Source organism: Zalophus californianus, chromosome 1, assembly GCF_009762305.2.
Source record: "Zalophus californianus isolate mZalCal1 chromosome 1, mZalCal1.pri.v2, whole genome shotgun sequence".
Taxonomy (NCBI): Eukaryota; Metazoa; Chordata; class Mammalia; order Carnivora; family Otariidae; genus Zalophus; species Zalophus californianus.
This window is the reverse complement of record NC_045595.1, coordinates 120107432-120123133: the sequence shown is the minus strand read 5'-3', so window position 1 is coordinate 120123133 and position 15702 is coordinate 120107432. Positions and strand designations below refer to the sequence as shown.

The following is a 15702-nucleotide window of genomic DNA, read 5'->3' as shown; positions in this document are numbered from 1 at the left end:
GAGGAATATTAAGATGTTAAAGAGATGTAATATGGGTACCAAATACTTTGCGTAGGCTCTGCTCCCCTCCCATATACCCACCCATCCATCTATTCATCCATTCATCCATTCATCCATTCATCCATCCACCCAACCAATTATTTAAGACATGTGTAAGGGACTGTTAAAGACACCAGGTATATGCATATCAATAGAATACACTTCTCCTGCCATCAGCTTTCTGGAGTGAAGGCACATAAAATGCAGTGGTTTACTAAGCAAAGTTGAATGAGCCCACTAGTTTTTCTGGTATAAATGAGAAACTCTTTTGCTAGATATATTTTACTCTTTTTACCCTTGGAAATGACTTTGAAATGATGAGTGTGAAATAGTCTCATTTATATAGACAGGCTTCTCTCTATAGCCTACCTCCTGTGCAAGGCACTGCGCTGGGTGTAACCCTAATCCCATCTTTAATTAACTTCAGGGCCTCTTCTGGGAAAGGAATTAAGAGGAGCTGTCTCACAAGTATATTTGATGAGAATAGAGCTTTTAAGGTATGAAAGTCTCTTTTAATGTTATTGTTTCTAATAGTCTAGAACAAAAATGCACACAAAAGGAAAAACTAAAAAGACATTTAGTTATTATGTCTTACTCTACTATCTTATAGCATCTAATTGTGCTAGGCAAGTAGTAGTTCTCACCTATCAAATGCTAAGAGAATTGAAGACTTTATAAGTTATTTCCGAAATTAACACTTAGGTTTAATTATCTAAGATCCATTTTTCTACATTGAGAGGAACTTGTCACATTAAAATAGAATGTGCCAGAATTTTCAGTAGACTACTTTGTAGTATGTAGATTTACATTAAATATAATTTAACCTGTTACCTTTTCAGAACATTTTCCTCTTAACCACACAAAATAAATGAAGCAAACTGACAGAGGAAAAAAATGCCTGAAATTAATCCATGCTTAAATAGAAGAATTAGTTTTTCAGTCCTTTATTAATGGGAACATTTGTTTGTATGTTTTTAAAGTTTGGAATTAAATACATTTTTACTTAAACTACAAAATGCTAAGAAAGATGATGATATTGAACCCATAACCTCTTGCTATTATTTTTATACATATTCCCAGGTTTATTTTTTACAGTAGGGAAGTGATGGTGCTCAAATCTATACCAAGATACTTTGGCTCTCACTAATGAATACATATATATATGTATGTATATAGCTAATGTCCTAGGGATAAAATAGAGTTGTAGAAGGAACAGATTTGTGAAAATATATAAAAGGTCTGCAGGAGTATTTTATGGACAATTGTGGTATCTTTATTGTCTATTAAAAGAGCTTCAACCAGGGAGGAGAAATTCATAGCTATTCTTTTTTTACTCCCTAAGAGACAGGAAAATGTATATTCTGCTTGAACTGCTCTAACATAAGGTCCTTACAGAACAACTTCATTAAATGATCTTACTAAGACAGAGTGTCTATCTCTGTCATTGGAAAGAAAAGTAATGGCCTGTTCCTGGGTAAATCACATTATGATCTGGAGAAATAATAATTTGGTAGGCAAGGGTACTTGTGATGGATGTTTGCTGGTGTCACTACAGGGGTAGAAAAGCCTTGATTGAATGATAGTACTGGACATTCAGACTTATTTATGAATTGCACAGTAGAATAAGAAGAAAGATTGTACTCTTGTGCTGCATAACTCTTTTTGGAAAATGATCTCTCATAATGTTAAGTTAAAAGCTGGAAATGAATTTGCATATGTTAGAGCTAGAATATTATTATAACCCAAGAATTAGAAAACATTTAGAGATGCTTAGATGGGCAATTAAGAATTTCAGTGAATTAGGAGATTATGGCCTATAGCGACCAACAGGGCTGTCAGTGAGCTCTAGCCCCATTAGGACATTGAAAGAGGTTAACAGGGTTCTTGAAAAAGTTTTTCTAATGAATTCCTTTAAAAGGTATCTATATTCATATTATTTCTTTTTCATAAATTTATCAGAAATAACTACATTTAATTATCAATAGGGAATATTTATTTAAGAGTAACTGGAACAGATTTTCCATTTCTCTTCTCAGAGGCACTGATGAATAATAAAGTGTGTTTAATATCTGATTGCCATTGAGGTGACTGATTTGAACTAGGAGAATGTGATCAAAACTCCATTCAATTATGCATTCATTTTTTATTAATGAACTGTTGGTAGAGAAAACCATGTAGAAGTTTAAGGCATATAAAAGTAATATCGATGTTTATTATCAAATTACCTATGTTTAATAGTATTCATATAATTTGGTAAATCAATAATCCTAATACAGCCTTTTTGTTCAACAAAGTGTATTTCTCAGTATCCGCTCTTTTTCCTAAGGATTAAAATGTAACCACAGGAAATTCCTGTGACAATTGTATAATTTGATGAATTGTTGAGAACTCTGTAAATGCAGCAATTTGTCTCTGCATTCTGGACTCGATTTAGCTTTATTCTTTTTCTCATAGGCATTCTGCAGTATTTATGATGGCATACACTGGTAATCTGATGTTCGAGTCCTGTGAGAAACAAAGAGAACTAATTACTAGCAAATTTACAAACCCTGGTACATTCTTCTAGATTCTACTATAAAAGAAGTGGAATAATGGATGAAATATTATAAGCTTAATGATTTTTTAAAAAACTGTTATGGTTTTCTCTCTCAATTCTTGCCAGTTGCATCATTGATCATTAACCTGATTGTGTTAGTCCTTTTATACAAATATAGTGAACACACCTGCTTTGGGTTTAGAGGAATTAATCATACAGTGTTCAAGATAAATAAAGTTGGCCTTGACTGATCAGGTCTTTTGTGTACTAGGGTTTCCCAGCAGGCACATTTCAGTTAGAACATTACAGTGAATATAGAAGCCAATTTGGAGTAAGTACCTTAAAATTAAATAGCTTTTGAATGAAGTACATATGCAATAATATTGATCATGAGTGTTTAATGGAGTAGGGGAATGGCATTTCAATTCACTTTGATACAGATATTATTTACTTTTATCAAATTAACACATTACTTTTATTCTCCTTACATGATGTCATTATAAATTTGAAAGTCAAATTCTTATAGGACTATTCATCATGTTGTTAAGTTCACCAGTACTTCATGCTTTCTAATGAAATAGGATACAAAACCCAATGAGGTAAGTGAATCTTTAGGACCTTTTTTTTTGGTGTGAACTTACAATTTATTAAGTGCCTAGAAATTTTCTGGGAGAATTGGATGCTCAAATAATGTAAATTTTAGTTATTAAGATTATTAATAATAATGAGAGGATACCCCTCAGATCTACTATAAGGGAAAAATTGTATCCTTCACAATATTATTTATTATTATTCTGATACAAACCAAATACATAAAGATGTGCCTAATGAATTGCCACTTGATGACTTAAAAGTACTAATAACATTTTGACTACTTATATGTCTACGAACTGATGTTTCTAATCAGAAATCTTCTGAGATTTTGAATATGTTAGAAAATGATACATGGAAATATATTTTGCACATAAAACTTCTCTTACTGGCTTTTCCTATTGTTGCACTGTCACTCACCACCTTATGTACTAATTTAATCCTCAATAAAACATTTGTTTGATAGTATACAACAAAACAATTGTGTTTTTCTTTAACAATCATTTTTTATTGCATTTTGAGGTCTTTTTCCTTTGCAAATTGACTATCTCAGCAGAGTTTAACTACAAATATTAGAAAGCAATTTGAAATAGCTGGCTAATGACTCCATATCTTAGTTTTTGAGAATATCTGACTATTAGTAATCTTTATATGTAATAGTGACTCTTAGCCCACTTATGGGTTGTGATGACCCTCCTAATGGTCTGTAAAACACTTCAGAAATATAGTTCTTCATTTTTTAAAGCTAACAATACATTGTTCTGGAGGCTTTCATCTTTACCCCCCATGAATGGTTATTTCTTAGTAGCCTATTAAACTAGGAGTTATTAAGGGTTACTAAGATGTAGTTTTTGTAAGGTAAAATTAGTGTCACTAAAATTTGTAAGGATTTCAGAATCAGTATTTCGTGAAGTCTGTGGTAATATTGAGAAACTCATTGTCAAGATGTAGTCAGATGGCTGAATTTCCTGCGCTTTTAGCGGAGAACACTTCAATAGGGTGTCATTAGTGTTGTGAATTGTCCAAACTTTTCAATTACAGCTTTCTTATATGTGTTAATTTGTCAAAATTTTCTTTTTTTCTTTTTTAAATTGCTTTCTTCCTCTGTTATTATTGCACCAGGTATATTTGATTGTAATTGTGTTTCTTTATGATTTTTCCGAGTTTGTTTTTCCTCACTTTGAAAAAAAATACAAGGCAGATTTAGGGGTATTTCACCCTCCAGAAGTGAGATTCCATAAAGTGTGAAAGTTCCTACTGCAAAGACTTTGCCAGATTACTCACACTGATTTAGAATACATTAACTTCCTAATATTATAGGTTCAAAACCACATTAGAGTGTCTCCATTTTTTATTCCATTTCTCTTTTGATCTACAAACCGTTTTAGAGTAGAGTGGACAGAGGATTCCCTTGATAAAGAGTTAGAGGTAATCCCTTTAAAATCATGGGAAAAATAGGAAAAAGTATCATGCAGCTATTTAGAGACAGTATTGCTTACTGATAGTGTTCCAGAATTACAATTTCTCCTTTGATTTTAGACGACTGCTTTATATTTTGGTCTAGTTCTTGAAGGAATATAAAAATGCCATGAGCACAGGGCTTATTTCTCCTAATAGATGGTGCTTTGTCTGAAAACTGGCATGAGAGTCTTCTTACAATAGTCTGTTCTAATAGGCAGGAAGTTTTCTTTTTTTTTTTTTTAGAATTATTTATTTGACAGAGAGAGACAGCGAGAGAGGGAACACAAGCAGGCAGAGTGGGAGAGGGAGAAGCAGGCTTCCTGCTGAGCAGGGAGCCCGATATGGGGCTCGATCCCAGGACTCTGGGATCATGACCTGAGCCGAAGGCAGACGCTTAACGACTGAGCCACCCAGGTGCCCCAGGCAGGAAGTTTTCTGTGGAAACTTACTATTGGTCAACTCTGATTATTTTGAAAACTAATGAATTTTGAATTAATGCACAGAGGTCAAAATGGATAAGATCTTGTTGTGGAGTCTCCTGTTGATTTTTTCTGGAAGTCAAGCCTCAAGACCGTTGGCTCAAAGAAATATGGAATTTGCAGTGGATCTTTATCAAGCCATTTGTTTATCTCATAAGAACAACATCATATTCTCCCCCCTTGGAACAACGTTGGGTCTTGGGATGGTACAACTGGGAGCGAAAGGAAAAGCACAAGAGCAGATAAGACAAACTTTAAAACTGCAGGAAACCACAGCTGGTGAGATTCTTACATATAATTATTTATACTGGGTAAGATCTGGCCAAGTTTATTTTGCAAATTAGAGAGAAGCTCAGGGTCCCAGAATTTAAATACATGGAAGATGTTATCAAAAGTGTAAACTTGTAATAAAATGGAAAATTTTAAACAATATTCATTTTCATTGTTTTCTAATGAAAATTAGAAAGAATGTATTATTTTTAATACAGATGTTTTTAAAGAGATATAAAACTGTGAATATGCCAGTAGATTTTCCCCTGGCCTGTTTCAGCCAGTTTTAATTGAGATTATGTTGTGTGTGCATGAGCATGTGTATGTATGTATGTTTGCTTGTTTGTTTATTCTTCCACTCTCACTATGTTGTGATCATTTTCTCATATCAGCCTCAGAATATAGTTTTTAATTGTTGCATTTTATTGCCTCTTATGGAAATACCGTTACTTACTTAACCTCTCTTTATTAGGTGGTTTCCAGTATTTCTCTTATAAAAAACGCAGTGAGCATCCTCACCCAGAAACCTTTGTGTGCATCTCTCATTATTTTGTTCGTTTGTTATTTTATTAGCTTTTTAAAATTCGTTTTCTAATTAAAATTTAACTTTTTCACCTAATGGAGACCAAGAAAAAGCAGTAATGTACACATACATTTTCAAAGCTTGTTTGGTTAGTAGTTTTTAAAGAAAATCTTTTTTAAAAAGCACTTCTATAACCTATCTGAGGCCTTTTTGCGTGTGAAGGGTGGTTGTTTTGGAGTCACCCAGCCTTAGTGCTGTCATCCTGTTGGGGTGCCTGGGTGGCTCAGGTGGTTAAGTGCTTGCCTTTGGTTCAGGTCATGATCTTGGGGTCCTGGGATAGGCCCTGCGTTGGCCCCCATGTCGGGCTTAGCATTCAGGGGGGAGTCTGCTTGTCCCTCTGCCTTTCCCCTCCTCAGCCCTCTCTCTCAAGTAAATAAATAAAATCTTTAAAAAGAAAAAGGGTAGTTGTCCACCTCTCTGGCTAACCTGTGTTCTCAATTTCCATAATGATTTTAATTTTAAACTCTTTTTTTAAGATTTATTTATTTATTTATTTGACAGAGAGAGACACAGCGCAAGAGGGAACGGAAGCAGGGGGAGTGGGAGAGGGAGAAGCAGGCTTCCCGCTGAGCAGGGAGCCCGATGCGGGGCTCGATCCCAGGACCCTGGGATCACGACATGAGCCGAAGGCAGAGGCTTAACGACTGAGCCACCCAGGTGCCCTTAATTTTAAACTTTTACATCACAGTCAGGTAATATGTCCTAACCATCAGAGGAAATTTCCAGATTTTTGATATGGAAATTTAATTACTATAACTAACTTCAGTATGTTTGTCTCGGAACAGAATATTTTAGGGATTTTTTTTTTTTAGAAGGTCTTGTTTGCTTTGTTTTAAATAAAGGCAATTTTATGTAGAAAAGAAGTTGGTGATGGTGAAGTTAATTGCAAGAATTTTCCTTGGTGAATAATGTAAAATGAAGCCACTATGTTCTAAATTTAGTCTTGACTGTTTATATTAATTTCAGCAAATCCCACTACACAATCTCAGAAACATTTAAATCACACAATACTGCTTTGAAAAGTAATAAAGCATTTATAAAGATATGTAAAGTTGATTCTATGATAAATTAGCAAAATTAGAGCCTCTGAAATCTAAATTACTCTACATGGATATATCTTGTAGAGAAACACAGAAATCTTAAGAACTCTGGATTGTGAATGTAATGCTAATCATAGTAATAATGAAGATGACAGTATCAATCCTATATATGGTATAGCAGTCACTGTTTCTGTGCTTGGTATCCACTATCTCAATCTTCACAGTTATTCTGTGAGGTAGACATAACCCTGCTACTTAGATGAGGCAAAGAAAAGTTCAGCAAACTGTCTCGAATGAATTCCAAAAATGATTCAGTGAGGATTATAGATCATAAGGGCAATATATTACATTTTCCTTGGGAGAATATATACATGGACAAGGAAATATTAGTATGTTAACACGTGTAACAGAAATCTACTAAAGCTGCTTTCTATTATGCTTCGTTAAGGGAGAGAGAGAGGGACACAGATGGAAGATAATTGTAAAAGGAAAAGAAAGATGAGCCAGAGAGAGAAAATATGAAAAATAAACTCTGGAAAATAAAAAAGAGGAGGGAATTAAGGAACAAGGAGACAGTTAAGGTAGGGAACAGAGTGGAAGAGGGCAAGGAAATGGAGACACGGCCCAGGGGGTCTGGAGAAAGAAGAGCAAAATGGTGTTAAGGGGGGACAAAGGGTATGACAGATCAGAAGGTGGTGCCTGGTAGGGCCATATTGGAACTCACGATGCAAAGGAAAATCACTAGTAATTATTCTGTCTTTATTTAACATTTTTATATTTTGTTCCTCATGGATTTCTTTGTGTTAAAACTGATTTAAAAAAGTATCACAGCAAAATATTTTCTTGATTATGGAATCTGTTGGCATCTCCTTAAATTTTATGCCCAACATAAGTGTCCCCCCATTGACTCATCTTCATCCTGACCCTGCCTTCCATTCCCAATGATTATCAAAGGTGCTATCTGTTCAAGTAGTCTATATTTTACGTTTCCTGCCATCAGGTTGTTTTATGTGAACCCCTGCCTTGTTCCACAGATGGGCATACACCTCCTGGGATCCTATCCCCACAGGGCTCTCGGTGTCCTCAGTTCTTCTTTCCCCCACTGTCGAAACATCTGCTCAGAATTTACCTTCTCCAATCCACTGAGCATCTGATAATGCTCCATTTTTGCTTTGCCTTTAATATGTTGCTTACTAATCAAAGACTAACGGAGGTGCTTCCTTATTCCAAGAGCATAATGGAAAGAGAACCGGCCATGAATTCCAGTCCGAGCTCTGCAACCAAATAACCTTATGATCTGGCACCTCTCAAGTTACTGTATCTGTCTGGACTTTAGATTCCTCATTATAAAAAGAAAAGTTTGAATAAGTGATTTATATGGATCTTTCGGCGAAAATAATCTATAATCCTATGACTGCCTTTGTTTTCATCTTTGGATCTCTAACATTTCACACACAATTGGCCTTTGGGTCTTAAATGCAGGAGAAGTAAACATGTACTGAATTTTGGAACATTTTCTGGAGGTCCAGTACAGTCAAACCAAAAGTTACATTCACCCCATGACCTATAGGTTTCCTATGGCTCTGTTTTAGGAAATGAAATAAATTTATTCTCATTACTTACTAGGAGTCATGTATACATATTCTTTTTGATCTGTACTAAAAGAGGTTATTAATCTGTAAATTAAATCAAATTTATAAGGCAGATAACTTTATATTCTCCTCCAAACTTGTGCTACTTGATGACATTTTTCATTGACTTCTGAGTCCAGTGATTTATCAAAGGGCAACTGACTGTCACACAGTCTTAGACCTTAAGTACTTGACATAAATCTATTTGCTCTGACAAATGAGTTGGAACTATTTTTCTCCCCCTCTCCTTTTTCCCCCATTCCTTTAAAGATGCTCATAAATTACACATTTCTGAAGATTAGTTTCAAATTCTGCCACTTCATTTCTGACCTTATTTAATTCTTCTGAAAACACTTACATGTCTTCACTCAGAAAGTCTTCTTATGGCCTCCCATTAATTGAGATAGTTCCCTCAGCTTCAAAGAGCAAATGATTGCCTCTAAAATCATTGCAGAAACAAGTAAAATAGATTAACCTTCTTCCCTTCCTTATGTAAGAATTCTAGGATTGTAAAGACTTACTGAAATTCTTCAAATCCAACCATAGGGCAGTAAGTTCTTATGGCTGAGATTATTTATGTCCATATCTATATTCCCAAGAATGGAGAATCCCCATGGAGTGTGAAATATAATGAAATATACTTCCCAGAGCCTCTGTTATTGTTATGTGGGTTGTACCTGCATGAGAACAGGGGAGGGAGGACAAGGAGACAAGTGGGGACTGAAATGAGGGCTCCCCTCAGCTGGACAAGATGAGAGGTCATGGGGCTGAAGCCCTCCCCCTCCCCCGCCAGGAAGGGAACATATTCTTATTTGCACAAAGATGCCTATAGCTGCTAGCTCTCCGATAAAATGTACACACACACATATACACGCACGCACACACACAGATGCCTTATTTCCAATGGACAACTCAAGGCAAGTTCTCATTAAAACTTCTCTCTTTATTCAGTGGGCATCTTCTAATGATGAACCATTTATGTTTTCATCAATAAGGATTAATTGTATATACTCAACTTTTAGGTTATAAAAGTGGCCTTTTTAAGTATTTAACTCAAAATATAACAAAGGCCCTGAAAGAAGCTTTGATTTGAGATACAGTGAGTCCCAGGATTACGCCAGAAGGGAATGAAAAGCATCGATACCTTTGGTCATGAATAGGAAGCTCCTCAACAAGGATCAAAGCTGAATTCTCTCCTAGGCACATATACCTTCCCAACAACAGTTGGTCAGAATGAGCCAACAATAAATAATAGGCCAGCAGTGATTCTTAGCTGACTCTGGTGGCCTCATTTGGCTAGTGACAATAGTTGGAATGGTTAAAGATCTTTATTGTTCATGTAACAGCCAAAGTATATACATTCACAAACCTGAAGAAATAGGTAATTCTGATTCTTGTGCATCTCTAGAGCTGATCATAGGGGTTACTTCATAAATTTCAAAACTTGGACAGTTGCCATCACTCACAAGAGAGCAATTCTTAAGCTGAAATAAAAGCAATATGGAAAAGGATTGCTCGTCACTGTCGTCCCCCCATCAGTATTCATTAGTAGTCTCCTTCCATCAATATAGCATGTTATACAAAGAATGAGTTTCTAAAGATAAATTTCCAACAAGTAAGAATGAGCTAAATTTGACTAAAAAGAGGGAATTTCCTTCAGCCTGTTTAAATGGACATTCTTGTTTTTGACAAATTTCAAATTTACACGGACATTCTTTCTTCCTATATATGAACTAAGTTCTTTACAAAATGCATATTCTATGAAGATAAATGCTTAAAATATTTATACTACCTCAGAAAGGACGGTTAGTTATACCTAAGTGTGTAAAAAATGGTGATATGAATCAGCGCTTAGAAGCAAAGCTGAAAAGCTGTTGTTTTTATGTTGTTCAATATGTCAGTCTACATTATAATTATTTTTTAGGAGAAGAATTTTCTGTGCTGAAGTCATTTTTCTCTGCCATCTCAGAGAAAAAGCAAGAATTTACATTTAATCTTGCCAATGCCCTCTACCTTCAAGAAGGATTCACTGTGAAAGAACAGTATCTCCATAGCAACAAGGCCTTTCTTCAGAGTGCCATAAAACTGGTGGATTTTCAGGATGCAAAGACTTCTGCAGAGACAATAAGTACCTGGGTAGAAAGCAAAACAGATGGTAAAGTTTCCCATTTTCATAAACTCATTATTTGCCATTGTAGTCACGGTTTTTAATATCCTAAAGTAAAGAATGGTTGAATCTTTTCCTACTAAACTGTGGCTCAGAGGAGTCTCCCATTTTGCTTCCCTGTTATTCAAATTAATACTAAGTTGTAAAATTGAGACAGACTGTAAGCTGCTTTGAAAAGCATACAGATTTTATGAGAGACATCTATTCATAGAATTTTTAATGGAAAACCTTTAATAATAATTTTTGTTTAAGCATAGGTTTTTAATCTATGGCAACAGAAATAATATCTTTGGCCAGGTAAAAATTAGATCTGTCAACCTCAAGTGCCTTCTTTCCCACATATTACTGTAAATAATTAACACATCTTCATTGGATGGGTTAATGTTTAATAAGAAATGTTGATAGTCCTATCATAAGCATGATAATCTAAACTTTAATTTCAGTACAAGCTAGCCAAAATCCTTCAGGGGCTATGGAGTGACACTGTAGAAAGAACACAAGCTTCAGGTCATTCAGATCCGAGTTCAAATGCCACCCAGTTCTAAGCTATGACCTACCTAAAATGAGGATACTATTAAAACATTTCAGGATTATTAGAAGGTTTGATAATAATGTATGTGAAATAACCAACATGTATCAGGTCCTTGTTTAACAGTAGTTTGTTTCTTTGTTCATTCATTCTGCTACAAAAAATTATGATGGCATAAGTGGTTACCATATTCTTTATAGGAAGCCTCATACATGGAGGCATAGTTGAGAATGTGAGATGGGTGTTTTGAGCAGTTTCACTGGAAAGTATCATTAATGGGACACATAATGCACATCCCTAGACAGCTCCATGGCACCCAGTCATGCTTTTATCTCTTAACTGGAATGGCCAGCAGACAGGAATAGCAGGCTCGTTGTTTAGAAGAAGAAAATCGTGCTAGCAGCTCCGTTCTTGACCCTTCCCCAGTGGTCAGTGGCACCAGCCACGGGAGTAGAAGGTTTGAGTGTACCGTTAACTCATGACCTGGTGGAGAAACTTGAAAGGAAGTTTGAAAAACATCAGTAAGTATGCAGGAAGAGACATTCAGTTTTTGTTCTTTCTGGCTGAAAAACAATTTACACAAATAATCTTGCTGAAGAGAGTCCATTAGTAGGTCTGTCCAAATTGGCTTCAGACAGTCTTGTATCTCTGTTTCCTAGTGATATCTGTTTGTACCTGTTTCTAAGTGAAATGTTTAATAGTGCTCCTCTTTACTCTCAGAATTGCCAAGGTTAGAGGATAAAGCACCTTGTTTATAACGGATCTGCAAAAGAAATTTTTGTTTCAATGCTATAGAAAGCAGTCCCTCTGAACCACTATTGTGTATCTCTTCCGGCTTTGTCCTCCATCGGCATCACAGGGAAAATTAAAGACATGTTTTCAGGGGAAGACTTTGGCCCTCTGACTCGGCTTGTCCTGGTGAATGCTGTTTATTTCAAGGGCGACTGGAAGCAGAAATTCACAAAAGAGAAGACACAGTTAATGAATTTTACTAAGAAAGATGGTGTGGCAGTCAAAATCCCAATGATGAAGGCTCTTGTGAGAACAAAATATGGTAATATGAAAAATCACCCTCTGAAGCCTGATTTTGGGAATTGACAGGGATATTTATTTAATATTTTCTTTCTCTGTTCCAGGTTATTTTTCGGAATCCTCCATGAACTACCAGGTTTTGGAATTACCTTATAAAAGTGATGAGTTTAGTTTAATCATCATACTTCCTGCAGAAGATGTGAACATAGAAGAAATGGAAAAGCAAATTACTGCTCATCAAATCCTGAAATGGTTCTCCGAGATGCAAGAAGATGAAGTTGAAGTAGGCCTCCCTAGGTTGGTAATGTCATTTTATTATTTGGTTCTTATGTTTTCACTTATGGAGACATTTGAATAGCTGGTTGAAAGATAGCAGATACTTGAAAAGGCTATCGACGGGAAGAAAAAATGCATTTGGAAGTGTAACTCCACTTTATGGATACAAAAGCAAGTCTGAACATTGCCAGCAATGATTTGCCAGGAGGAGAACTGAATTTCAGGGCTCACTATTCTCTGAAATAGATGAAGAAATGTAAGTCTGCAAGCTAGAATGTTGAGATGAAAAAGAATTTTTGTTCGTTTTATTATATAATCTTATCTTTTTCTAATTCTTTTTCCTAATTGGAATTTTAAATATCTATCTTCTGTTCCGTTTCAAGAAAATAACCGCCCCCCCCAAAAAAAAAAACCACTTATGCTACCAGACAATTAAAAGATATGTTAAATCAACTTTGACAGCTGGTGCTCCAATGGTCATTGAATGACAAATAGGGAATCCTACAGTCAAGTTTAGATAGTTAATACAAAGTGGAAATTGCAAAGTTTATCTCAGGAAACAATAATTATCGACGCTAATTTCTTGGTATCATGCTTCTGGCCGACAGGAGAAACTTCAGAGTAAGTTGTGCCCACATAACTCAATTCACACTCTGCTTCAACTTTTTAAAGAAACAGATGTTTAATAGATGATAATTCTGTCCTTTTCATTTCTAAATTTTCCTGCAAACTCATCAAAGCCTGTGTGGTTTGTACACCCCTCTTCCAGGGCTTTTGTCACTTAAACCTCTTGGCTTTTCTTTCCTTTTCCACTTAGCTGGGATCCAGTCAGTCATTTCAATCATATTCTCACCAAATATTTTTAATGTTTTTTGTTACTTGGTCTTCAACCTGCTCTAATTTCTCCCTAATCATCCTCAACCCCCAGTCTACTCATAAAGCCACTCCTGCTCCCCAACTATTGATTTTCTTAAGCAAAAACCCAGAAAGCAGTCCCTTCTAGCCTCATTGAGGCTAAGCTGGGGGGCTCCTTACTTTTCTTCAACTTTCTTCTTTAAAACTCACACACACCACACGAAAACTTGACTTCTATTCCCCAGGTGCTACTTTATGATGATTTCTCTTACTCTCAACTTGTGCCTCAACTTCCTGTTCCTTAAAGAAAACCTATCATTAAGCGAACCTGCCTCTCTACCCTTCACCTCAAAATTTATGTACATCTTTGAAGATCTTTTACCTTCCTTGACATCCTGGAGAATGAGGTATCCTATGTTTTCTCACCCTAACTCTAGGTTCTTGATCCTAATACTATTGACCCTCCCCCTTTTCTTGAAAATCTAGAATTTTTTAACTCCTGGAGCACTATTCGCTTCTGTTTATTGTTCTCTCCTCTGTAAAATTTTCCTGCTCCCTGACTTACTTTTTTTTTTCTTTCTGCTCCCAACTAATGTTTACTAGAATTTCGTCTTCAAAATTTTCTTCTTCTTACTCTCTTTTGTCCCTTATTCTTCATGTCTCTAAAATCTGAATCTTTCCCCCCAACCTCTCTTCCAATTTCTCAGCATCTGTATATCTCTACCTGGATGTTATTCAGTCTTTCAATGAGACTGAATACTACTACATGTGAAACATTGGAGATCGAATGATGTGACAGTTTATCTTCTAATAACAGAAATAACAATTTGGGGGATTAACTTGTTTATTTTCAAATTTCATTCTCTCTCTCTCTCTCTCTCCTTTGGAAAGGTCACTATTTGGGGTCAAAAACACTGAGTTTGAAAACTGTTCATGCCATAAACTAGCAGTGGGGTCTTAGGAGAGTCACTTGAGTGTGGAATAGTGATACTTGTGGTCAAGGTAGCTCTGGCATCATCAGCCCAGTTAACCAATGCCTAGATAATAATACATAAGTCCTAAACTCAATTGGCAACAGTAAATACAGCCTTTTGCCAGAATTCCCGTCTCCAACATTTTAGGAATCTCCTCAAGAATGCTGCATGGCCCACAAATCCTTCCGGGCTACTGCAGTCTGGACAGCTTTTCCTAACTGTTTGGTCTTATTATCAGCTTCTCCAAACTGTGGCCACATTTCTCATACAACTTCTCTCACAGTATGGACACAGACTTCTCTTTTAATTCCTCCTAGAAAAATGATTATGGGTTGATTTATGTCCCTCCCAATTCATATGTTGAAGTCCTAACCCATTACCCCAAAATGTGACCTTTTCTGGAGACGGAGTCTTTATAGAGGTAATCAAGTTCAAGTGAAGTCATTAGGGTGAGCCCTCGTCCACCATGGCTGGTATAGGTAGCAGGAAGACTAAGTGGAGACAGAGGGAGAAGATGGCCATCTACAGGCCAAGGAGAGAGGCCTGGAACACACCTCAGAGTCCTCAGAAGGAACCAATGTTACCCACACCTTAATTTTAGACCTCTAGCTGCTACAATCGTGAGACAATAAATTTCTGTTATTTAAGCCACCTAGTTTGTGGTAATTTTTTGAGGTAGCCCTTGGCAAACTAATAGGAGTAAGAACAATTTCAATGTTTAACCACATTTTACTGAAAACTTTATGTTAATAAAAGGGGTTTATAAGGTGGAAAGTAATTTAAAAACCAGGTGCCAGGGATGAGTGTTCCTGGAGTTTAGGCCATTTCTTGTAACCAGGGAGTCTTGTCTGGTCCGTTGCTGTCCTGGTGCCAGAACCCACCCTCACCCCAAGTCTTTTTTATCTCCCTCCTACCCAGCATCCTGAGGTCTCCAAATTTTCCCAGCACAGAAAGAAGGTAACACACATTTTTTTCCCCATGCCCTTTAAGGCCAGATTCCTGGTCATGATAAGAATCTATAGTGGCAGATTCTGACCCTCCGTAGAAACGTTTTCATTTCATCCAGAATAGATTATACCCTCATCATTTCAAACTTCACTATCTCTGTCCCACTGGTTCTATTTGCATAATGAAAAGTTCATTGTGTTGCTTTTCCCAACAAATGAGCACTTTGTCCTAAGATGAATTTGAATCTTCAGTGTTATGAAAACAGAAATATTAATTGGCAGTTGTACTTCC

General features: G+C 36.1%; 2 protein-coding genes across 3 annotated transcripts in view; both read left to right on the top strand.

The window, feature by feature from the left end:
* WDR49 (WD repeat domain 49) overlaps positions 1-3678 on the top strand; it is a 147624-nt gene extending 143946 nt beyond the window's left edge. Inside the window, exon 19 of the mRNA XM_027585699.2 lies at positions 2494-3678. Coding sequence (XP_027441500.1) covers positions 2494-2513 — 20 coding nt within the window. The 3' untranslated portion in view covers positions 2514-3678. The remainder of the gene's footprint in view (positions 1-2493) is intronic.
* A 1253-nt stretch (positions 3679-4931) lies between these two features.
* Positions 4932-15702, top strand: part of SERPINI2 (serpin family I member 2) — a 30420-nt gene continuing 19649 nt past the window's right edge. The window contains exons 1-4 of one of the 2 annotated variants that reach the window (XM_027585706.1): positions 4932-5385; positions 10555-10785; positions 12186-12380; positions 12463-12655. In XM_027585706.1, the coding sequence (XP_027441507.1) occupies positions 5139-5385; positions 10555-10785; positions 12186-12380; positions 12463-12655 (866 nt within the window). In that variant the 5' untranslated portion in view covers positions 4932-5138. The remainder of the gene's footprint in view (positions 5386-10554; positions 10786-12185; positions 12381-12462; positions 12656-15702) is intronic. The other variant, XM_027585707.1, reaches the window with a different exon arrangement.